Source organism: Trichechus manatus, unplaced genomic scaffold (assembly GCF_000243295.1).
Source record: "Trichechus manatus latirostris isolate Lorelei unplaced genomic scaffold, TriManLat1.0 scaffold00031, whole genome shotgun sequence".
Classification (NCBI taxonomy): Eukaryota; Metazoa; Chordata; class Mammalia; order Sirenia; family Trichechidae; genus Trichechus; species Trichechus manatus.
Window position 1 is genome coordinate 7,187,216 of NW_004443967.1, and position 24,669 is coordinate 7,211,884.

A 24,669-nucleotide genomic window follows, 5' to 3' on the forward strand; every position below is an offset into this window, starting at 1 on the left:
TTAGGCTGCTAACCCTAAGGTTGGAGGTTGGAGTCCAGCCAGACATGCCTCAGAAGAAAGGCCTGGAGATCTACTGCCAAAAAAATCAGCCATTGAAAACCCAATGGAGCACAGCTCAACTGTGACACACATGGGGTCACCATGAGCCAGAATAGCCTCAACAGCAACTGGTTTGGTTAACTGACTAATTGCTGGAGACTGAGATGGGCAAGCTTGAGAAATAAAAAGCCCTGGAGGTCCAGCCTTAGGGGGTCCCACATTTTCATGAACTTCACCTCCAAGAGCCCCATCACGTTCTCACTAAGAAGCTCAGAGAAAAATCCTCTTGGGCATCCTACTGGCAGGGGGAGGAGAAAAGTTCTCCTTAACAATGGACTGCCCTCAAGGGAAACTATTTAACCAGAGCCTAACAAAGGCGGGACTTATCAGAGCCCCCTAGACTGGAAGACACTGGAGATACGCAGTGGCTGCAACAGTGGACTTGAGCAAACCAACAGTGCTGGGCTGGGCAGCGTTTGGTTGTGCTGTGCATGAGGTCGCCACGAGTTGGGGGTGACTCGATGGTAACTAACAACTAACCAACCTGGGGGAAGGGGATTACCCAACTCCAGCCCCGTTCCAGCCTTCCTGCTTCTCCTAGGGAGTGGAAGGGGGTTTGTGGACTAATACGCTCAGGAATAAAAACCAAAGCTGCTGCTAAGTGGAGACCTACTTTAACAGATAGATGGTAATTTTAAGTGGTAATTTGTTATGCACAGGTGAACACTCTCGTGGTTCTATGGAGTTAGTAAAGGTAGACTGTTATCAATATTATTCTTTGGTTTTCATAACAATGCCATCCCGCCCCTAGGGGTTTTGATTTGGTAGGTGAGGAATGGGAAGTGGATGGGGGCCTAGATACTGATCAGGGTCCCCCATGTGTGTCCCTGGGTGAGGACCACTGATGTAGCGGGGTAACTACATGGCCCTCTTGCATGAGATCTTCCTTTGATTCACAGAACAGTTCCTTCTCCCCGGCAAACATTATGATTCCTGATTTGTCCTGGTAAAAGCAAAGCATAGCCATCCTCTAGGACCTGTCGCTCTAGGATAATACTTTCGAGCTCCCAGCTCTCTGACTTTTAAAGCCAGTCTGAAAGCCCAGGTGAGGACAGGCTGCCTGATGTGCCTGAAAGGAGGGACCCCAAGCCTCCACCCAGCAACCTCCCTTGGCCATGTCCAGGGCCTGCCCACTCGGGGGCTCTGGCCCTGGACCACCTGCCAACCTGACTTCTCAAGCACTAATTGATGACACTGGAAAAATCAATCCCCATTCCCGCCTCTGCCCACCGAGCGGCCGAGCCCTGGCAGACACTTACGGAGATGCTCAATGATGCTGTCGATGGTGGGCTTGAAGAGGGCGTTCATGGCATCTGGACTCATCCTCAGCATCCCCTGCGAGGACCACTTCACAAAGTCCACACTACAGGGCGTGGCACAGAGGAACACGCAGTGAGTGTCTAAACAATACCCAGGCTTATCTGCACAGACGTAAACCCTGGCAGAACACCCTCGCCTCTAAGGGGGCAAGAGGGGTTGAAAGTCAAAAGCACCCTTGGAGATCCCCTAAACTGCCAGGACCTGGACCCTCAGAAGCTCAAAAGCAAAGACATAACCTCTTCTATCTTCATTTTTGGCTGCGGCTGACCTTGGATCCAAAAACCAGACCTGCTGCCATCAAGTTGATCCGACTCATAGTGATCCTACAGAACAGAGGAGAACTGCCCCACAGCCTTTCCAAGGCTATGATCTTTACACAAGCAGACTGCCACATCTTTCTCCACGGAGCAGCTGGTGGGTTCAAACCACTGACCTTTCAGTTATTCCCCTGGGAGAGTGGAGGTCAAAGTCTAGTGTGAAAGACGAGGAGGTAATAAATGGAGCGCCCTCTTTTGGAAGACCACAGATAGCTGGATTTGAGTACGTTAAAGGCTTGTAGGACGTGTTCGTTGTACTGCTACCTAAGGCCGCACATGCGCACGGTACACCCCCTGCAACCTCCCAGGCACCTATCATGTGACAGTGATGAGCCTGGTTGTCCCCTCCCCGACTTCTCTGTCAAAGGGGCAGGAGGTCCAGAAGCAGTGGCACGGAGCAGAATAAACACGGACAGGGAGTTGGACTGCTGGGTTCTAGTCCGGCCTCCACCACTTAGCAGCTATGGGGCTTTAGGCAAGTTGGCTAACGTTTTCTCTGAGCTCCAATTTTCTTGTCTGGAATCAAGGATAATATTATTTGCTTTACCTCCCTCACAGGGGTTGTTGTGAAGATCAAGTTAAATACTATGTCTGTGAAAACACTTGGGAAACTTTCTGGCACAAAAAGAATGTCAAAACAAACAAACAAAACACCACCACCACCAAACCCACTGCCATCGATTCCGCCTCACGGCGACCCCATGTATTACAGAGTAGAACTGTTCTATACAGTAATCACCAGGACATTCTTCCATGGCACTGCTGGATGGGTTCACACCACCAACCTTTAGGTCAGCAGCTGAGTGCAACCATTCGCTTCACCCACGGACCCTTAAGCAAACGCCAAGGACTGTTTATTACCCAGACCCACAGTGTGTACCTCTCCTGTTCTAAAGTTCAAATGGCGTCTCATCTCTGTCTTTGAAGCAAAGCGCACACCAGCTGCTTCCTGGCAACACATTCTGGATGCTTCCAGGCCTCCCAGACGACGGATTCTTTCCATGGCCTTGGCCAAAGGACAGCGTGGTGTGGTATGGAATGACCCAATGGCTGGCTGCAGCCACATTCCTAGTAGGAGAGCTTGAAGGCTCTTGGGCGTGCAGGCAGGACTTGGGGTTCAACTCAGCGCAGGTGCCCTCTGTGGGGGACCATCAGGGCAGAGAAAGCATCAGACTGGTAAGAGAGCCCAACTAGGACCCTGCTTCATGAGCAAGAAGAGCTGGAGTCAAATCTACTTTGTTTCCACTAAAAGGAACCAGGGCGTCTTCGAGAAATGGCTGAAGATTTCAGGTCTCAAGGAGGGATGGTACAAGATGAGCCTGCAGCATCTTCACCCACCGGAGAGCAAAGGCACCATCTAAGACCACGAGAGTCATGTCAAAAGGACTCGGGGGCGAACCTGAAGGGGCTCCTACTTGCCAAGATGGACTATTTGAGCATCAGTAAGGATACAGCTACCAGGGTTGAAAATATATAAAGTCTGCCTAAACCCTTGAATTCTTAATGATACCCTTTCCTCGTGCTCCCGCAGAAGAAAAGAAAACTCATTAGTCACTTGGAAGATATTAGGAAACCAACTCACTTTTTTTTTTTTTTTTTAAACTTATAAATGGAGGGAAAGAAACAAGCATTTATTCTGTCTTTCCTGTACTAACTGAATTTCTGGGCAACCGAACTGCTGAAGAGAAATTTTCCCTCTCTAGGAATACTCTAGCTAATAAGTGAAGAATGAATGACAATCTAAGAAGATAATGCAGCCCCTCAAAGGTAACAGACGTGGGTAATGATCCTGACATCATGCGTGGTAAAGTAGAGGGTCAGCGAAAAAGAGGAAGACCCTCAATGAGATGGACGGACACAGCAGCTGCAACAATGGGCTCAAGCATAGCAATGATTGTGAGGATGGTGCAGGACCAGGCAGTGTTTCATTCTGTTGTACGTGGGGTCACTATGAGTCGGAACCGACTCAATGGTACCTAACAAGGACAACAACAATGATCATGAAAGGCTGCTAGCATCACAAGAGAAGATGTGATGCAATAGGAAAGACCACCACCCATGGAGGAGACTTGCCCAGAGCTCAAATTTGAATCTGATTAAGCTTCTAGAACCTTCTACCAACTTGAAAAGAAAAAACATCGAGGGACAGAAGAACAGGATGTGACGAGTAAAACCCAGACTGCAGGAAACTCTACAGGACAAACAACCAGTTTCATCATCTAATAAATAGCAACGACAAAAAATAGGTGGGAGAAACTATACATTACATAAGATGTGCGAGGCATGTCAAATAATTACTATAAACGGCCCTTATTCGGATGCTGATGCAAACTGTGAAACACTTCATGAGACAACTGGGAAATTGCGAATGCTAACTGAATATCTGATGATATTGAAGAGTTGTTCATTTGTAGGTGTGATAATAGTACTATGGTTATGTTTGAAAATTTATCTCCCTTACAGATACATACTGACATATTTATGGATTAGATGATATTATATCTGAGATTTGCTTTAAAATAACTGAGGGGAGTACAGGTGAGGCTAGAGACTGGCCAGGAGCTGACAATTACTGAAGCTGGATGACAAGGCTTTGTAAATGTTTGAAATTTTCTACTAAAAAAGGCTTTTAAGAATCTATGATCTTTGTCTACTATTTTTTTCATTCATCCTTAAAACAGCTTCCACATATGTTCTTTTTGCAACAATCTGAGCCACAAACACTTGCCTGCATCCCAGGACTCAGCATAGCCTGAAACCCAGACTCTTACAGAATTCACTCAACAAACATTTACTGAGTACCTACTACGTACCAGTTTCTATTCCAGACACTGAGGATACAGCAGTGGCCCAAACAGACAAACTTTCCTGCTTTCACAAAGCATCTATTTTTTAGTGGATAATAACAGGTAACACGTAGATAATGCTTTCCTAACATATATGAACTCATTCCATCCTTATAACCACCCTTCAAGGTAAGTGAAATTATTATCCCCATTTCCCAGGTGAAAAAACCGAGAACAGAGAAGTTGAGTCACTCACCCAAGGACACACAGCGAGTGTGTAGGATTGGAACCCAGGCCATCTGGCTTCAGAGTCCATCTGGCTCCAGAGTCCACGCCCCCCTCCCTCCTTCCCATCAACCCTGAGAACGTCTCAGCCATCAGTGAGGCCAACTCACTTGCTCTTCCTCAAGGCGTGCTCCACGCTGTGCCCACGGAACTTCTTGTAGTAGTCAATGAAGGAAAAGGGCAGGGTGATGTTCAGTGGGTTGGTTCGGTCCGGGGCAGCTGCCCTCTTGCGAGACTCAAACGCAATCATTAAGTCGACCCAGGCCGCAGGACGCTTGATTTTGAATTGTTCGATAAAATCCTCTCCAAATATTTTACACAGAAGTTTTTCAAATTCAAGATCTACTCCTAAAGATCCATAGGGTCCACCTGAGTCAAGGACAAGATGGAAGATGACCATGTTAAAACCATCGGACGCTGAAGCCACACTCTGAGAAGCAGGTCTACCCTGTGTTCTTCCAGGAAATACAAAGCAGCAGGAAATTAAACCTACTTTGCGAGCAGACTGCAACTGTGCATTATAATTTACACTTCAAAACCCTCAGGTTGTTGTTATTCCATGGGAAGAAACTTTTTTTCCTACACAAATCACTCAACAACAATCTGTTTAAAATCAATTACATTTTAAATAAAATCAACACATTTAACTAGCTGTGAGCATCATGGTATTCCCATCCAAGAACGCCAAGGACAGGAAAATCAGCAGACCTCACACACTCCCTGTGATGGACTAATTACTCAGTACCCTCCTCTCCACCAAGGTAAAGAACATGCTCTTTGGTTTGGCACCCTTGGTCCAAAATCAGGTGTCCCGGGACCTCCCTAGAAAGTTAACTGTAGCAGCTAAATCATAGTTGGCATCAGGTTACAATCACATCCTTCCAGGACTTTCAGAAACGAACTCCCTTGGCCAGGATCTAAAACAGGCTCCCCTTATGCCAAAGGAAACCCTAGTGGTGTAGTGGTTAAGAGCTCGGCTGCTAATCAAAAGGTCAGCAGTTGGAATCCACCAGGCGCTCCTTGGAAACCCTATGGGGCAGTTCTACTCTGTCCTGTAGGGTCACTATGAGTCGGAATCAACTTGACGGCAACAGGTTTGGTGTTGTTTTAAAGAACGTTTTAACTGCATTTTGTGTTCCAATTTCAAACAGGCCTTAGTATTCTCTACTGCCTACAACCCCCCATGCTGGTGACATGGAGAGTAATCTAAAATGGGCGAATCGGAACTGCCTGGAAACATCTCAGGAGTGAGAATGTTAGTCATGCAAGAGCTCACCTGTTGCTTTATACAGTTCCTTAAGGTGTCCCTCTGGTAACCGTATCTGATGGACTGTCAGGTCCACAGTGCCACCTCCACTGTCCACAACCACGTACTTATCACCTGGTACAAAAGCAAACAGCCATGTTTTACATGGATGGCTTGATTGCCCCCATCCTGAAGCACACTGATGGGTGATGACTTGGAATACTGAGCTAAGCATCATCAACATTATTAATTAGTATAATGGCTTTGCTAATTAGCAGCACAGAGAGCTATTCGTGGTTAGAGAGAATGCAGTCATATCTGCCCAGGAGTGACAGTTAAGCATGAATGATAAAGAACCGAGATGAGTGACTCTTTAAGACTAAGGCATTCATATCAGTGCTGCGTACCTCGCACGTCCATCATGGGCAAATCCCTGCCATGTTAACGGCGCCATAAAATTACCTGCTATTTAACACAAGACTTCCTCTGGAACTGGTGAGTTCCAATTCCTATCTCTTCTATGAAGTCTACATGATCTTACAACATGCAAAATTATAGCTCCAAAAAGAGCTCTCTCTGGGCGGGTGGTCTTTAAAACCAACTGATTTTGAACATTTTCCAAAAGTACAAAAGGAGCGAATGGGAATGCATTTTTGCCAGCAGCACAAAAAAAAAAAAAAAAAAAAAATCCAGCAAGAGCAAAGGACATTCAAGGACGCTACCTTCCTCCAGCTCGGACCAGATTTCTCCTATGACATTCTCCACCAAAAAGGTCCGACTCTGCCGGTTACGCCGGATGTGTTCCTTAGCTAGTGGCCGACAGAAAGAAAATGACGATGGGTAAGGAGGCATAAAAAAGCAGACAGTCAGCTGTGATCAGTGGAGGCAATAGCATGAGGAGGTTTAGGGATGGAACATTTAGTGATACTCGATCAAAATGATTCAGGAAATACAACATCGGGAATTGCAAAGCCAGCTCTTCCAAGAGAAAGCTGCTCTTTCCACCAGCCCTGGTCTAGTCATTGGCTTGGCAGCTTTGGCCTGTGCCCTGCTGAAAAGCGTACTCTGATGACATGACCTTCCCTTCCTCCAACGACAGTTTTTTGGGAATGGTTAATAAAATCAGCTTATTTCCTGGTTCGGCTGCCCCAGGGAGGAAGCTGTCTGCCAAGCAGCTTGCAGTGTGACTTGGTTAAACAATTTCACATCAAGGAACTTTGTCTGCTGCAAGGAATGTGGGGTATGTTTTCCTAATCTGGATCCTGGATGAACAGGACAAGAGCCATTTTCTGACACTGTTGAAGCCAATATGCGCTTCAGCCACACGGTGGCGCCTCCGCCCCAAGCAGACCCATCTGAACGTACTGAAGCCCTGCACGCCTTCTTCATGAACGCCGCTGCGGAGGACAGCCTCTGCTTGAGTCCACTGCCCTGACTATGGCCTGGGGTAGTTTGTGCTGCGACACCTTGCCTGGGGCATTTTCTCTCTCACAGCCCTCCCAGCAGTCCTCTGAAGCAGACAGGGCACAAATTATTGTCCTTGTGTTCAGATGAGGAAACCAGGTCAGGAGAGGTTAAGGGACTTGCAGTTCCCACGGCACTGTCCTGCTGCCCGACAGTAACCCTCGGACAACAGACCCTCATGCCTTGGAGATTTAACAATTTGCAGTGAAGTCTGAAAAATCAGAACAGTGGAAAGTTAAGAGATGGAGAAGGTGCTGTGAGAAGGCACAGGCAAGGTAGGGCCAGACAGAGTTTGGGCAAATCACTTCACCGCTCTGGGCCTCAGTCTCCACATCTATAGAATGGGGATGATGTCACTTGGCCTAAGCTCCTCACAGGCAGGGTAGGGACCCAGTGTGGCATCTGTCACATAGGAGGTGATAATGAAGGCAAAGCACCTAGTATGAGACCTGGTACTCAACAGATGATAACTACTATAGGGTAACTATGAGTCAGAATTCACTAGATCAACAGCAATGGGGTGTGAACAATTTAGAGTAATCCCTGGTGCTGCTGACTCTGACTTGCCCTACAAATCCCTCTGTTACAGTATATGTCCCCCAGTACAGCATCCTTGCCTGCGGGCCTCTTTCCACAAGGAGCACAGTGTTTGCGGAACAACTTCTTCTCTGGGGATTAGAACGGCAAAGACCCAGCCAGGCAGGTCCTTTGGGCCCTGGTTCACAGGGAAGACGCTGCCCCCTGATTAAAGGGTCCTGTAGCCTGGAGGGAGCCCCAAGCTGGGGGTTTCTCTCCCGTGCCCAGCACCAGCTCCACATGAATTTATTGTACAGGCCTTGTAGTCGGTATTTGGTTTCCTAAAACTTTCAAGATGGCTAACTAAGTGGCATTCATAAAAAACGGCCAAAAAAGGCTAATAAAACATGCTCTGAGCTTTCAAAAAAAAAAAAAATTGTCCTGTTTTTCAGGCTAATTCAATTGAATATTGTGGAAAATGTACCCTATATTGACCTCATTAAATTAGCTGAATAAAATAATACAGGCTGCAAATCCTGTGGCCATGGGGGCGGGTGGCGGGGGAAGGCAGGGAGGTGCCTGCTCCATTTCTGCTCAGCAGAGTTCAGAAGAATGGGCTGGGGTCTCAGGCCTCGAACAGGGTGCTCTTGATAAACAGCTCTCTCGGGCATCCCCTTGCAGCACCCCCTCCTTCTGGGGGAGATGTTCTAACTGTAAAACAATGCTGAGACCAGACTCAGGTTGAGGGTTTCAAAAACAAAAAAAAGCCCTCTCCACACAGGGAGACAACATGGAATTCCACACGTCACAGGACACAGACGCAGAGCCGTGGCAGGGACACAGGAGCCATTAAAGGGAAGGAAACCAAAACCTGAGTTTTCAGGGAAGGCAAGCATTCCAAACCAGGTTTGTTTCCCTCCAATGTGAGCGTTATGCTTCAGAAGCACTGAGGAGAATTAGTTCATGCTGTGACATGAATTTCTGTTAGGAACAACTGGGTGAGAATCAGCAGGTAAGACATACAAGCCAGTCATTCCTCTTATTTCCCATAAAAACAAGGAAGAAGGAAATTTAAAAAAATATGTCATCCTGAGTATTCAAAACATTAATGCATTTGATTTACTTAACAGTAAGGCTGGACTGGGCATGCCTCGGGGGAGGCCTCGCGTTGCTAGAAAAAGGTAAATGGAGCCCTAAGATTTGAAGGGAAGCCTGTTTCCGTTCATTCCAGCTAAATCAGATCAAAAGGTGCTAAGAATGCAGGTACTACCAGCAAGCAGAGGCAGTGGCCTGGGGACAAATAAACTTTTTGCCACGGCCTTGTGCCTAAAGGTAACAGGCTCCTAAATCTTGGGTTTAAAATGGAGAGAGGTGGGCCCTTGGGCAGAGTTAGCCAGGTTACTGCTGTGAGGAGGAAGAAGGGAGGCCTGGAAGAGACCACCATCACCATGTGGCCAGCCATGGCAGCCGCTAAGCGGGAGACCTGGGTCCAGGACCTCGGGGAGCGCACAGGATGGCGGGCTTCAGGTGTGGGGACCAAAGGCAACTTGGGAACAAGGCTGTGGGAGCAACTTGTTGACAGTCCCCGTAGTCTTCCCTGTCCTCCTGGACCTGGGGCCTTCCAGGGCAGGATAAGGGTGGCCATGGGTGCAGGGTGGGTTTCTGCCCTCAAGGCCCTCTTCTGGGAATGGAACACAGCTCAGGGCTGCACACAGAGCCAATCCCTACAGGGCGTTGCCCGTTAGCTCCATCGCCCGCGGATGGCCACACGCCTGAGCCAGCGTGTCTGCAAACTCTGCGGCCCTGGACAGACCCACAGAGCTCTAGACCCCCGAGACAGCAGTTCTGGGGGCTGAGACTGGTGACAGCTGACACAGTTAATACCAGTTGCCATCAAGTCGATTCCAACTCATGGCAATCCCATGTGTGTCGGAGTAGAACCATGTACAACAGTTCCACTCTGACATAGTAGGTGACTATGAAAGAGAAAGAGCTCTTTTCCCTGAACGAGCACCGCCTGCGCCAGGAAAAGATAGCTCAACTCATCCATAATTTTTTTATCCATATTTTAAACTCTCAGCAGCTTGCCAGCTAGAGCACACAACGGGTTTATCACACATGAAATGAATGGGTGAGTGAGTCAGCCATGAGTCAACAGTCTTAATGGAGCAATTAATAACAGGTAAGTGGGATTAGATTGAGAATCAGTTAACAGATGAGATTAAGAGCCTAGGAGAATAATGCAAGGCCCAGAACTGCTCTCAGGCCACCCTCCGGGTCTTGGAGAGAAGCCTCCCAGCCCCCTAAGGCACTAGGGTGGATGCTGAACCCGGATAACCACAGCTTAGTTTGCGGGGGTCCTTGGAAGAGCCAGGTAGGGGGCTGAGCACAGAGGTGCTCAAAGCCAACCTCCTCCTGGGGTATCAGGATTCTTTATTCCAGCACTAAGTGCCTTTAACATAATCTAAGGTCCAGAGCCATCTAGGAGGCAGGAGGGGAGGGGAGAGAAGGAGGGAAGGGGAGAGAGAGAGCGCGAGGTACCCTGTGCAAACCCAGCTCCTACTGTGTCACTGGCGCTGTACCCATTGACCGCAGCCTTGCTGCTCAGCTCCATCATCTGGTGCAGCCGCAGCTTCCGGCAGTAGATGGAGGCCGCCTCGGGCTCCAGGGCAATGATGAGCTGCTCCGAGTTCTCAGGGGAGGCCAGGCCCGCCTGGAAGATAGAAGCGGAGGTTGGAGCCTGGGGCAACCTGGGCAGGCCCATTCAGAGGCAGCCAACTTGGAGGCAGCCAACCCCGAGACCAACACCCCTTAGGAAGGGACACTCGTGCTCTGTGTTTTTGGGAGATTCTCTCCACAGGCCTCCACAGAGCATAAAAGTCAAGATTTGGGGATCGTCAAAGTGCTGAGCTCCAAGCCAGATACCTTCAACACCTCACGCAAGGCTCTCTGGGTCACGGAGCCAGTTGGTCTGAGGGCTTGCTTGGCTCAGAGCAGAGTCCTTGGATGGTGCAAACAATTAAGTACCTCACTACTGTCTTAGTTATCTAGTACTGCTGTAACAGAAATACCACAAGTGCATAGCTTTAACAAATAGTTATTTATTCTCTCATAGTTTAGGAGGCTAGAAGTCCAAATTCAGGGTGCCAGCTCCAGAAGAAGGCTTTCTTTCTCTGTCAACTCTGGGGAAACGTCCTTGTCATCAATCTTCCTCTGGTCTAGGAGCTTCTCGGTGCAGGGACCCCAGGTCCAAAGGATGCGCTCTACTCCTGGCACTTCTTTCTTGGTGGTATGAGGTCCCTATCTCTCTGCTTGCTTCTCTCTCCGTTTACTTCTAAGATAAAAGGTGATGCAGGCCACACCCCAGAAAAACTCCCCTTACTTTGGATCAGGGCTGTGACCTGAGTAAGGGTGTTGCATCCCACCATAATCCTCTATAACATAACCTGATCTTGCCTCAATAACCACAGTCAGAGATTACGATTTACAACACGTAGGAAAATTACATCAGATCACAAAATGGGGGACAGTCACACAATGCTGGGAATCACGGCCTAGCCGAGTTGACACATATTTTTCAAAGACACAATTCAATCCATGACAACTATTAACCAAAAGAATAGCAGTTCGAACCCACCCAGAGGCACCTTGGAAGAAAGGTCTGGCAATCTGCTTCCAAAAAATCAGTTACTGAAAACACTATGGGGCAGTTCTACTCTGCACACATGCGGTCGTCGTGAGTTGGAATCGACTTGAAGGCAATGGGTGGCCTAGAACTAAGGAACACAAGAGGGGAAGGCTAGGAGAACACAGACTGTGGGGGTGCAGGGGAGGGTCTGTGCTCATGGGTGGGAGGAACTGAGCTCTGAAGGTCCCAAAACGCTTGCAAACCATCACAGGACTGAGGGCAGACAATCTGCTTCCGGTTACAATGGGCCAAAGGATCTGACCCAGTTGAAGCAAACCACAGTCTTTGGTGGCTGAAAAATCTACACTTGCGAAAGCACCATGGGGAACTCAGGGACTTCCTATTAAGGAAAAAAGCTCAAGACTTTGCTGCCTCAAAAGTCAGATTACTGTCCTTCTGTCCCATTGGGACATCATTCTACAGGTGGCATTTGCCACAGCAAGACCTTCACGTGGCCCAGAGCAGTGGGGGCCCTAGCGGTGGCAGTGGGAGACAGGAAAGGAGAAAGAAGAGCCGCGAAGCCACGTCATTCACCTACGCATACCTTTGCTGAAATCCTAGCAGAAGTCTGATTGAGATGTGAACCATTTACATGCAAAATCAAACTGAGAAGTCAGCGGAGCGAAGAGCCTTGAGGAAAAGGACACAACTCGAGGGCGTGTGAGGGGACCTGGGGTGTGACCGACAAGTCCAGCGAGATGACCCCCCACGGGGACAATCCCACATCCTGAGGACTGACCTGAATCTGGCCCTGTGTACATCTGCCCAAAGAAGCAAGGGTTGCCCCCCTAAGAGGAAGCCTTTCATCTGTCCTTCCCCAGCTGGGCTGGCTTAGCTCCAAAGCACAAGCTTTGACTTATTTCCATAGGGGGTTCCTTGCGGTACCTACAGATAGGGGAGCAGAAGGAAACAGGACCCCAAACAGAGTGAGGAGGAAGGTCACAGTGGGACCGTGCAGTGTCTGGGGAATCCTGTCAAAGCAGCCACACTCCTTTGCTCCAGCCGGCCCCCATCAGGCTCCCCAGCGAGAGAGAGGGGCGTGTCCCCCCAGCAAATTCCCACAGAGGAGAGCTGACAGGGAGAGGCAGGAGGGAGGTGGCTGGCTCTAGACAGGCCACAGGGGAGGGTCCCAGAGCTGCTGGTAGACTCCAAGAAAAGGAAATGCAAAAGAATCCCCCAGACTCTGGAAAACCCAGATGTCTTTATCTCCCTGCATGCAGGAGTATCCTGCAGGAAGTGTAAGCTCGCTTTCTGCGTAAACACTTGCAGATATTCCCCGCAGAAGCTCTCAGGCCTGGCAGCCGGAGACATGGGTCTGTTTGCTCCAGAACAAGCCAGGGTGAACTGGAGTAGAGAACTCCCTCTGCCTTTTCTCATCTCCTCTTGGAGCTGGTATCTCACGGCTTCTGTTGGGGAGGTGAGCCCTCGCCCAGCACTCAACATAGTCTGCCTCAAACTGTGGATAGCTGCCAACTTATCTAGCCTCTCCTGCAATATGTTAAGCCTTCTAAAGGCAATCCGTAGTGCACAGCAGGTGCTCAGGAGGCAGATGCTGAACGAATGAATCGACCATACCCCCAAAACACCAAACCAGTCGCCACGGAGTCAATTCCGGCTCATGGCAACCCCATGTGTATCCAAGCAGAACAGCAGTCCACAGATTGTGATTCAATGACTGTGATCTTTCAGAAGTAGATCACCAGGCCTTTCTTCCGAGGCACCTCTGGGTGGATTTGGTTAGTATCCAACTACTTAACCGTCTGTACCACCCAGGGACTCCACCACCCTCCCAGCCAGTCTTCACCCTGCCGTGTCCCACCCCAGTCTCTACTCAACATAAGCATTCCGCAGCCACGACCTGGAGATTCTTCGACAAAAGGGAAAGTGTGTGCTTTGACTCCTCTGAGGATCTGGGGCAGCTGAGCATCATCGTAGCAGCTTTTTAGAGCTCTCCTTCATGGCCATGAGCTCACCTGGAGGAGCAGGTGAGAAACTCGCACTCTAAGGAGGCCGAGGCGTGGGCATACACAGACAACTTGGCTCCCCAGCCCTGCAGTCTGCCAGGAAAATCGGCCACGGGATTGTGTCCACCGCTGAGAGAAACGATCAGACAGGTTAAGTGCTCTGCTGGCCTGCCATCAAGCTGTGAGAGGGCTGCAGCAGTTGAGCCCTGGATTTATTCTCCTTGATAGGATGATTCTTCACTGCAGTCTGTTCAGAAGAGCAGGCCAATCAATGCAGGCTGCTTCTCTGCGTTAGATGAGATCATCGTACATATGGGAACATAATTTCTTTAACAGGTTTCTGGAACCTACTACCATTACACATTTTAGGCAAAACGCCTCTAGAAATAAACTGGACTATTTCCCATCCGTGATTCCCCCAAGGCTCAGTGGAACTATCCTCCCACTGCGTTCCAGGTCTTTTCTGAAAGCCTCAGAAGAGGATCCGCTGTTCTCTTTCCTTCCATCTTGAGACCGAACGCTCTTCAAGCGTCTAACAGTGTCCCAAGTCTGGACTGTAAGAGACAGAGATGGAACCCATTTCTTCCACAAGCACTTGCCACCAGAGGACTTTGGAATTTTAGAACTGGACCTGTCGGTGCAGACTGTGTGCTCAGCCCTCACGGGCAGGTAGTCCCAGTGGCGGTGGGAGGCCCCAGCACCCATCCACTCTGCACCAGCTTCTTCCCAGGGCAGAGGCCGCCCAGAGCCTCATCTCTCGGCTCTATGTCCAGGCCTCGTTCTCCTCCTCCACTGGTGAAGGCCCGACTCTCAGCCGACACGTGACTGTGCTCTGACCCTGATCTCCTACAAGCCCGGAAGGAAAGCCTCCTTTCAAGTGCAAGCAGGGTGGATGCGAGCAGCTTCCCGACTGTCCCAATGGAGCACCCCATTCCACCCCATTCTCTGCGCTCTTCTGCCTGAAGGCGATGGGATGCACCTGATGTGGAAGGGTTGGTGGGCAGTCACCACTTCGCAGAAAGAAACAAACACCCGCCTGATTAAATACCACCCACCCAGGTGAGTGCCCAGTCAGACTGCCTGGAAGCTGGCCGGGCTGAGAACTGTGTTTTTTGCTCAGTTATGAATCTTTCTTATTCTGTATAATAATGGGGGTGGTGGCAGTAGCCAGTTAAAAAACCTGATGTTGTCCAGTCGATTCCTACTCATAGCGACCCTACAGGACAGAGCAGAACTGCCCCAGAGGGTTTCCTAGGCTGTAATCTTTATGGAAGCAGATGCCACATCTTTCTCCCATGGAGCAGCTGGTGGGTTGGAACCACCGAACTTTTTGTTTGCAGCTGAGCACTTTAACCACTGCACCACCAGGGCTTCGGTGGGAGAGGAGAAACGCTCATTTTGGCCACAGAGTGGCAAGCATCATTTCCTTTTTGTCCTGGGGACTCTTCCAGAAGCTGGGTTGAAGAGACCACAGAAAAGTTGGTGAAGCAAATGTGCTCCCCACCCAACAGTAACAGAGGCTTCAACAAACGGCTCAGCTGAGAGCAGGGTCTTGACCATGGATATGAATTCTGTCCCTACCACAGTGCCTGGCTGGTGCACAGAAGGCAGAGGATGTTGTTGTTGTCAGCTGCCGTACACTCAGCCCCCGACTCATGGCAATCCCATGCACGATGGAACGAAACACTGCACCGTCCTGCACCATCCCCATGATCAGCTGCAGATTGGACCACTGTGATGCACAGAATTTTCACTGGCTGATTTTCAGAAGGAGATTCAGCCAGGCCTTTCTTCCTACTCCGTCTTAGTCTGGAAGCTCCGCTGAAACCTGTTCAGCATCAGAGCAACATACAAGCCCCCACTGACAGACAGGTGGTGGCTGCACATGAGGTGCACTGGCTGGAATCAAACCCGGGTCTCCCGCATGGAAGGTGAGAGGACAGAAAGCTCAGGATAGATTTGTTTAATGAAGAAATGAATGACTGAATGATCTCTGCCATCTTTAAATCCATTCAGTGACTGTAAACTGAACACAAGTATCAAATCAGAAATACAAAGACTCAGACATTAAGCGGCAAAAACATTGCACCAGACAAAGGTCACCAGCATGCAGACGACCGTCCTTGTCTGCAGTGTGTCTCTGGCTTTCAGAAAGCAAATTCTCCACGTCCATACATGCTGGGCACCTGTCTCTGACAAGGAGCTGCTAGCTGCTTCATTCTCTGGGGCGCCATTTTGATTCCCTCAGGTGCCAAGGGTTCCATGCCCCCTCTGCTTGGTTTTCTCCTCAGGGTCCCCAGTCTAAGGAGCCACACCCTGACGAGCCCCCACCCACTCTGACAGGCCATCCTTGGAGGAGTCAGCTCAGGGCTCCGGCACCCTGACAAATTTACCACCCACGGCACCTCTTTCTTTTCCAAACTAAAAATAAGAATTGACCTTTTACAGGTCACATGTTTGTTGAAGTCTTCCTGAAGGCTGGAAAATGAAAGTCTGGACCATGAATCTTGAGTATCCTTCCTGGGAGGACCCTCAGAACACTAGCCATGTCTTTGTAGACAGCGGGTCCTGACTGCCCACCCTGAGCCCTGCCTGAAGGTTGAGATCATGGAGACACTCCCTGAAACCTAGGGCTTCTGTGGACAGCTAAAGGCATTTTTCACCCTTTTTAAAGAATGTGCTTACTTCTGGAACTTCCACCCTCTTCCATCATCCCTATGAAAGCAAATCTATTTTTGGCAGATACATACACGGAGCCAGATTCTCACGCTCAGCCGAGGAAGAGGGAGAGCAGAGAAGGCCTCGGGAAGGGAGGCAGAAAGAAGAGGAGAGGGTGAGAAGAGGGGCCGCTCTCCTTGTCTTAGTTCCCTAAACCCAAAACCCACTGCTGCTGAGTCAATTCCGACTCATAGCGACCCTATAGGGCAGAGTCGAACTGCCCCATAGGGTTTCCAAGGAGCGGCTGGCAGATTCGAACTGTCTACCTTTTGGTTAGCAGCTGAGCTCTTAACCACTGTGCCACCAGGGCTCCCTTAGTTACCTAGGGCTGCTATAACAGAAATACCATAAAAGGGTGGCTTTAACAAACAGAAATTTACTTTTTCACAGTTTGGGAGGCTAGAAGTCCAAATTCAGGGTGGCGGCTCTATAGGAAGGCTCTCTCTGACTGTTCACTCTGTGGGAAGGTCCTTGTCTCAGTCTCTCTAGCCTCGGCATGCCTTGGTTCCTTGGCAATCTCCAGGTGGCATCTATCTTTCCCCCATGTGTGCTTGCCTGTCTCTGCGCCTAATCTGCTCTCTTTATATCTCAAGAGTGATTAGGCATAAGACACAACCTATGCCGATATGGCCTCATTAATATAACAAAGAAAACCCTCTCTCCAAATGGGATTACATCCACAGGTATAGGGATCAGAATTCTAACATATATTTTAGGGGGACACAATTCAATCCATAACCCCTTCCTTGACCGTGCACGCGTTAAACTCAGCTTGCAGTATAAATTAGTGCTGAGTGCTGAATACCACTCACAACGCTGAAGTTCACGTATGCCCCTACTAAGCTCTGGTGCTTAAGGTTGATTCTGTGCATGTTTTGAAAAGAAAAGGCTCATACATGTGACCACAAACTCAATGTCAGTTATGTTGTTGATGTTGTTGTTAGGTACCTTCAATTTTCGACTCATAGCGACACCATGTGACAGAGTAGAACTGCCCCATACGGTTTTCTAGGCTGTAATCTTTACGAGAGCAGGTAGCCAGGTCTTTGTCCCAAGGAGCCACTGGGTGGGTTTGAACTGCCTACCCTTTCAGTTAGCAGCTGAGGTTTAACCATTGCACCACCAGGGCTCCTTGTCAGAGTATGTCCTCTGGGAAAGGTGGGCAGGCTGTCTCCTGAGGCTGGGCCAGGCGGGAGGGGCACCCACTACCCTGGTGACTTTCCCCAGCACACAGGGTGGACCAGGTCCCAGTGAGGGGGTCACATTCACCCAGGGGATTAAGTACAACAGGTGCCAGCACTGTGCTGACATAACAACACACGGGCCATGCTTGCTACAAAGTCAGCCCCTCCCAGAAGCCCCATCATGTCTGACATTGTCTGTAAATGGGTAAGCCGAGCGTGCAAGACGGAGCCTGAGATTCTGTGGGGCCAGCAGCGCCCACACCCACCGACACGGGCTGCCATCAGCACTGGAGTGTTCTGTCTCTGTGGCCAACAAGCACCGTGTTCACCCATGTTTCTTAGCCACGTCACTGCCCTCATCCAGGGGTCTGCCACCACCCAGGTCTCCAGGGTGACCGTTCGTGTCCCTCTGGGCCACTCCCACAGGGAAACCTGCAGAGGACAGTCTTGTTGCCTTTCCTCCCAGATGCAGAGGTGCAGTTTCCAGCCTCCACACCAGGCTAATCTGCCTGGGCCAGGGCCAGTGAGCTTGACTTTGTTCCCTTCCTATTCCCAAGCCTCTTCCTTAATGTCCTCCCTTCCATTTGCCCATGGAGAAAGGTCTCTGAACTCCATTTTGAAATCCTGGCCCTGAGATCTACAGTGGAAACACAATCTGGAAAATGTGTAAAGCCAGAAAGAAAACTGAGCCCAATTCTTCTCTTCTGACTGGCCCCTACTTCTCCCCCAGAGGAAGCAGAGGCATTCAGAAGGCTCCTTGTCTCCCTGCCTATGGGAGCCTCCTCACTGCTCCTCAGGAGGCCTGTGGATGCTGGGAGACCACGTGAGCGGGGTTAGAGGCACCACCGTGGCTAAAGCACAAGCAGGGGCCAGCCGGTCTCATGCCCCATAGATGACATCTCGGGCCCTTCTGCCCCTACCTTCTCACTCCAGCCTCGGCTCGCCCCCACCCCTACTCACCTGGTAAGCAGCCTGTCTCATGAACTGCTTGGCAGGCTGTTTCCAGATGGCCGGCACAGTGATGACCCATCTGACGTCAGAGTTCTCGAAGTCTGAACCTGCCTGGTCGCTCAGCTCCTGAAGCCAAGGAAAAGGCAGCAGGTCAATTGGGCACAGTGGGACCGTGAGGACATGCCTTCTGCAGTGTCCCTGCCATGAACTCCAAACCCTCCTGAACTTACCAGGGTTGGGGAATAAGAATCTGTTTTCTGAATATTCAACAAGCAGGCCGCTCCCAGTGCCCCTTCACTCACTGAGGCAGGCAGAGCAGAAGAAAATCACTTTAGCCACCTCCTCATCATATGACTTTGGCCACCTCCTAGTCATGTGACTTTGGCCACCTCCTAGTCATGTGACTTTGACTACATCCTAGTCATGTGACTTTGGCCACCTCCTAGTCATGTGACTTTGACCACCTCCTAGTCATGTGACTTTGGGCAAGTGACAACTTCTCAGACCTGTTTCCTTATCAGCACAATGGGGATAACAATAACACGTAGCTCATAAGATTGCCAGGAGGATTGATAATGGTGGTAATAATGATGGCAGCTACATTTACTGAGAGCTTATGTGTCAACCACTCTGTGATGCACTTTCCTACCTTATCTCAATGAACCCATTCAAGAATTCCATTAGGAAGGGATTATAACTGTGCCCCTTTTCTACAGATGGGAAAACTGAGGCTTAGATATGTTCAGGACCTTTTCGACAACCGGACAGCTAGAAAGTGGTAGAGCCAAAACTGAGACCCAGGCCAGGTTTATCGTGTCTCTAAAAACCAAGGCCTTAACTAAATTGCTACGTGTGGTCTCCTATGTAGAACAGTGCCTGGCCCGTAGTAATGGTGACCAACTGGTGGCTGTTATCATTGTAGTTGTCACTCTCAACGACCTTACTACAACTCCAGCTATCAGGGGAGTCTTCCTGACATAACAGGAAGGATATGCATGGCATGACCTAACCAAGAACCATGTGGCCCTTAACTTTTGGTTGAAGATATATCACATCAGTGGGGCCCATCTGTAGATAAGTGGGACAGGTGGTTCCCGAACATCAGAGTTTTCCACCAGGTCCATATAGAGCAAAATGTGTCATTGGAATGTTCCAAGACCTCAGTATTCCCATGTGTAAAATGAGAATAATAAACCTAACTCACAGCGTTACTGGCAAGATTGAATGAGAACACATGTGGTGTATCTAAACCAGAGCCTCACCCAGAGAAGACCCCTGATAATTACTATTTCCTTACCTTCTTTCGCCTCCTGCTGCCATATTCACCAGCCAAATCTGAAATCACATCTAAACGCGCACTGATGTACTTATACATCAAAACTGGCCCTGCAGACGCGTTTCAGAAGATTCATAGGCTGGTAAAATATTTGTTTTGCTTTTTCTGATGGGCATCTCATCTTGCCTGTTGTTTCAAATAGTTATCTTGGGTGTGACCCACTCTCTCACTGAACTAGCTTCCTCTTTGATCAATAAACTTTTTTAAAAATATGTTTTAGAAACATCTCTGCTTTGGGTCCACATGAAGCGAACATTCTTTTTTATCACAACGTCTTATTTCCTTGCAGGCCTGCAGCGGGCTTTAAAGCAGGTGAGCTGTGCGACAGGTTTTGGGAATGGCTCCAAGCACAGCGCCATTACCATCCAGGCTATTTAAAGCTCTGGAAACAGGAAATATGAATGAGGCTCTTCCTCCGGCTGTCGGGAGAGCTGTTTAGATAGGCTGTGCCTTCATCAGTGGGTGGAAAACAGCTTGGAAGGGAGAGGAACATGACAAGTGCTCGGCTGCTAACCAAAACGTCACTGGTTCAAACCTGCCAGCTGCTCTGCAGAAGAAGGATGTGGCAGTCTGCTTTCATAAAGATGACAGCCTTGGAAACTCTGTGGGGCAGTTCTACCCTGTCACGGAAACTGACTAGATGGCAACGGGTTTGTTTTTGTTTTTTATTATGTCAGGTAGTTTCACTTGCTTTCTTCATGAACAACTAAACTGCCTCATTTACTGTGATTTCTGAGATATTCTTACTTTAGTCTATTCTGGTCAAACATCCAATAACCCCCTCCCCTCTGTGAATCCTTCTGTCCCTCAAACACCAGCCAGCCCTCTTATGGACGATGTAAACCAGTTGCCATTGAGTCGGCTCAGACTCACGACCACCCCACGTGTACCACCGCCTACCACACAAAGCTGGTTGCCGTCAGTCCTACCTTCAGCGCCTGCTCCTTAAAGTACTGCAGGGCGTAAGCGAAGATTTCAAGGGCTTGGACTTTCTTGCCGTTTGCTGCCGTCAGGTCTGTCTCTGTGGTGAGGTCCTGGTCGGGGGAAAGGAACGAGAGAGCGACAAGATGATGCAGGAGAGACGCACCTTCTGGCTTTGGCGGCTGCTACTTGGAGGTCTGGGGAATCCTGAAGCCACCTTGCGCTCCCTGATGTTTGAGGAGCAAACGAGGATGGCTTGTCCCAGCATTGTCCCCTTATTGCGGAGAAGACTCTGGCCCGCATCCCCCACCTCCGCTCTCCCTCTTTACCTCTCTCTCTCTCTCTCTCCCAAGTCCTCCAGGAGCAGAGGTTTTGGGTTAACGACAGCACCAGGAAAAGAAAGAAGGCAGCAGGCGGCACCCCGAGGCAATTTACATACCCTTTCCACAGACAAACACACATGGTCACCCTTGGGAGCCCCCCAGTTGAGGCCCAAATCAGCCACCTCGCTGCCGTGTATGAAGCTAAACAGACGTGAAGCTTTCATTCCCCAATGAGCTGCCAACCGAGGATCCAGAATGGAAGAGCTCCTATTTCAGGGCTTGCACAGCCTGTTCCCCAGGGAATCCCGCATCACTGCCTCCCTCTCTCTGCCAGAAGCTGGAGCAGCTGCCGAGCTCGGTCCTTGGATGGAGGATGCACTGTGAGAACCCAGGTGCCGGGTGGCCAGAGGTCATCAAAGTGATGAGGACAGTCCCCAGATGAGGAGGAGGGGCAGAGAGTAGAAGCGAAACACAAGAGGAGATCTCCAAGTCTCCGGGAACAAGAGGCTCATTACTGCCGGGAAAAAGGTCAGTGGGGACTCCAGACTGATCCAGGCTGGGTAATTACACTTTGCCTCTGGACGGTGAAGGGGTATTGAGTTACTAAACTCGCCCTTCTGACATATCCGCACACGCTCACGCCTCCTGCCCAGCCGCCTCCCACCCCTGGTGTGAGCTGTTGGGCGGTGACTCCCAGGCTCAGAAAGGGGCTCCAGCACCAGGAAGCCCCCGGCTTGGAGGGGAAGCCTGTGCTGCACTGATAGTTGGCACTGAATTCCAGCAGGGGAAACGAGAGCGATTCGGACCCAGCAGAAAGCGATCTATGTCGGAGAGAGCCAACCGGTCATAGCAATGAGTACAGAGAGCTCGGGAAGGCAGTGCTGGTGGCTGAATGTTCCATTAAGACATGTCTTGTCATCTGCAGCACGTAACAGCAGACACATGAAAGCAATAACAATAAGAGCGAGGATCTCACTAGGGCTTACCATGCACCAGGAAGGCACTATCACTACTCCATTTTACAGACAAGGAAAACCAAGGCATGGAGAGACTGGGTAACTTGGATTTGGTATCATAAAGGGGCAGAGGCAGGATTTAAACCCAGGTTGTCTGGCGCCAGGGGCTGCAGTCTTAAACACTATAGCACCAAGAGTGAAGGAAAATTTACGGGATAAAATATTTAAACTGAAAAAAGTCTATCCAATGCCCCACCTTTTCTCTGCCTTAGTTTGCTTACTTGTTGACATCAAATGCCCTGGTCCAGCTTACGGAACACTGGCTTGTTGGGAGCAGAACTGAGGGCACTGCTTTGGGAGGTGACCTCCAGTTATTGGGCATGTGATTTTCTGAGCTAAACCCTTTCTCGCACAGAGTTGATGCACTAGAGGTAATGGCTGTTACTCCCAGATGAGCCAGTTAATAGCCACTGCCCCAGACCCCCTAGGTGTCCCCAGGCCCCACATCCTCCTTCAGGACCACTGATGTCCCAGCAAGCTGGCAAGTGAAAGAGTAACTCCTGGCACAGCAGGGTGCCCCCAGCACTCTGCTCCCATGCTACAGCCAGTGCAGGCTGACTGGTCAGTTTCCAAGTCAAGCAAGTTGTCAAATATGCTAAATATCTCCCTGCCTACGTGTACATCAGAAAGTGCTGTGTACCCACAAAGTGTGTGCATTCCTGGTCGTTTCTAAAATCAAAGTACGTGGACATTAATTTCTGCTTGGGAGAAGTCTGAGAACCCCTGGGGTGGCAAGCTCCCCAAGGCTGGACGACCCTTGGCTCTCCAATGTGGGGGATTTGGGGACGGGGTGAGGCTTGCTCACCCCAGTGGTGTGCAGCTTCATCTTGAACTTCTCCAGGTACAGCCACTGCTTGGCCTCATTGGGATCCAGGTCGTGGTAGAAGTCCCTAGCAGCATAGCCGAAGCTGTGGAATTTCCTCTCAGGAGTCAACAAAATGGTGGTCGGAGTCTTCTGATTGGACACACCAGGATCGCCTCCTTCCCATCGCCTGAACACAAGGAAAGGTTATGAGACCCCTGTTGCCCAGGTAGCACTGACCTGAGCACCTACTGTGTGCGTGACTGTTATAGACGTGAGTGCTCACAGGAGCTGCTACAGATACAGCCTGGCCCAGCCCGCTGAGTGAGTGACTCGAGATTCATCTACAGTTAAAAAGAAAAACGAAAAGGGCAAATTCCCAAGTTCTCCCTCAGTAACAAAGGTCTGCCTTTATCCTCTCATTCGACATTTCCCGCGCATCTGTTGTGTGCCAGGCACTGGTGACACGGAGATAGAAGATCCATGTCTCTGCTTTCAATGAACTTACAACCTTGCAAGCAGTTGCCAGTGAGTAGATTCCAACTCATGGCAACCCCATGGGTGTCAGAGTAGACCTGTGCACCACAGGGCTTTCAATGGTTGCTTTTTCAGAAGTCAATCACCAGGCCTTTCTTCCAAGGCACCTCTGGATGGACTCAAACCTCCAACCTTTCGGTTAGCAGATGAGCTCGCTAACCGTCTGCAGCACCCCAGGACTCCTGCAGCCTAGCAGGGAATCTACTTTGTTGTTTGTTTCATTTTCAAGCACCAATAGCAGACATATACAAAAAAAAAAAAAAAAAAAACCAAAACCCATTGCTGTAAAGTTGATTCCAACTCACAGCAACCCTATAGGACAGAGCAGAACTGCCCCATAGGGTTTCCAAGGAGCGGCTGGGGGATTCTAACTGCTGACCTTTTGGTTAGCAGCTGAGCTGTTAACCACTGCACCAGCAGGGCTCCGGCAGACATATAGCTGGCTGAAATCCTCTTCGAGACAAGGTAGGGCATAAACAAATGCGGAAGTACCTACCTTACCAGATGGGAAGCGAGAGGCCCAGGGAAATGCTGCCAAGGCCAGAGAAGGCAGAGGGGCCAGCTGGAGGGGGAAATTGAACAATGTAGGAAGAATGGAGGACCAAGGGGCACTTGAGGAAGTGACAGCAGGATCTTGGAGGAGGGAAGGATCTGGGTGTGCTATAATGGGAGTCAGGGAAGCTGCTCCAGGCTGCTCCAGAGATGGGTGGAAACAGGGGCATGGACAAGGGATGCCAAGTGATAGAGTGAGTTAGAGAAAGAATATAAATGGGAGAAGTGGAAATGAGACTGGGAAGGCAGGTTGGAACCAGGCTGGGAGAACCCTGAGGAGTTAGAGATCTAATCAGTGAACCATGGGGAGCCACTAAAGGCTTTAAAGCAGAAGCATGGCAGAATCAGAGCTGCTGCTCAAGAGAGCAAACTGGCAGCAGCATGGGGACTGGACTAATGGAGTAAGGCTCGGAGCAAGGAGGCTGACTAAGAGGCTCTGCCATCGTCTGAGCAGAGGTGAGAGAGGCCAAACAGGGCAGAGGTTCACGGGGAGGAAGAGAAGAGGATGGAAGGGTGATGGGTCATTCTAGAGGGAGAACAGAGCCAAGTGGCCATGGTGCGGTGCAGGGGCATGGTGTGCATGGTGTGGTCCTCATCTCCCTGATCTGTAAAATGGGGATATTAATAGTACCTGCCTACATACT

The 24,669-nt window shown here is 49.8% G+C and overlaps 1 protein-coding gene across 1 annotated transcript in view; it reads right to left on the bottom strand.

The window, feature by feature from the left end:
- HSPA12A (heat shock protein family A (Hsp70) member 12A) overlaps window positions 1-24,669 on the bottom strand; it is a 34,611-nt gene that overhangs the window by 2,408 nt on the left and 7,534 nt on the right. The window contains exons 3-10 of the mRNA XM_004374875.2: window positions 22,940-23,126; window positions 20,804-20,908; window positions 18,548-18,664; window positions 10,575-10,746; window positions 6,776-6,862; window positions 6,084-6,188; window positions 4,918-5,176; window positions 1,359-1,462 (exon numbers count right to left, since the gene is read on the bottom strand). Coding sequence (XP_004374932.1) covers window positions 1,359-1,462; window positions 4,918-5,176; window positions 6,084-6,188; window positions 6,776-6,862; window positions 10,575-10,746; window positions 18,548-18,664; window positions 20,804-20,908; window positions 22,940-23,126 — 1,136 coding nt within the window. The remainder of the gene's footprint in view (window positions 1-1,358; window positions 1,463-4,917; window positions 5,177-6,083; window positions 6,189-6,775; window positions 6,863-10,574; window positions 10,747-18,547; window positions 18,665-20,803; window positions 20,909-22,939; window positions 23,127-24,669) is intronic.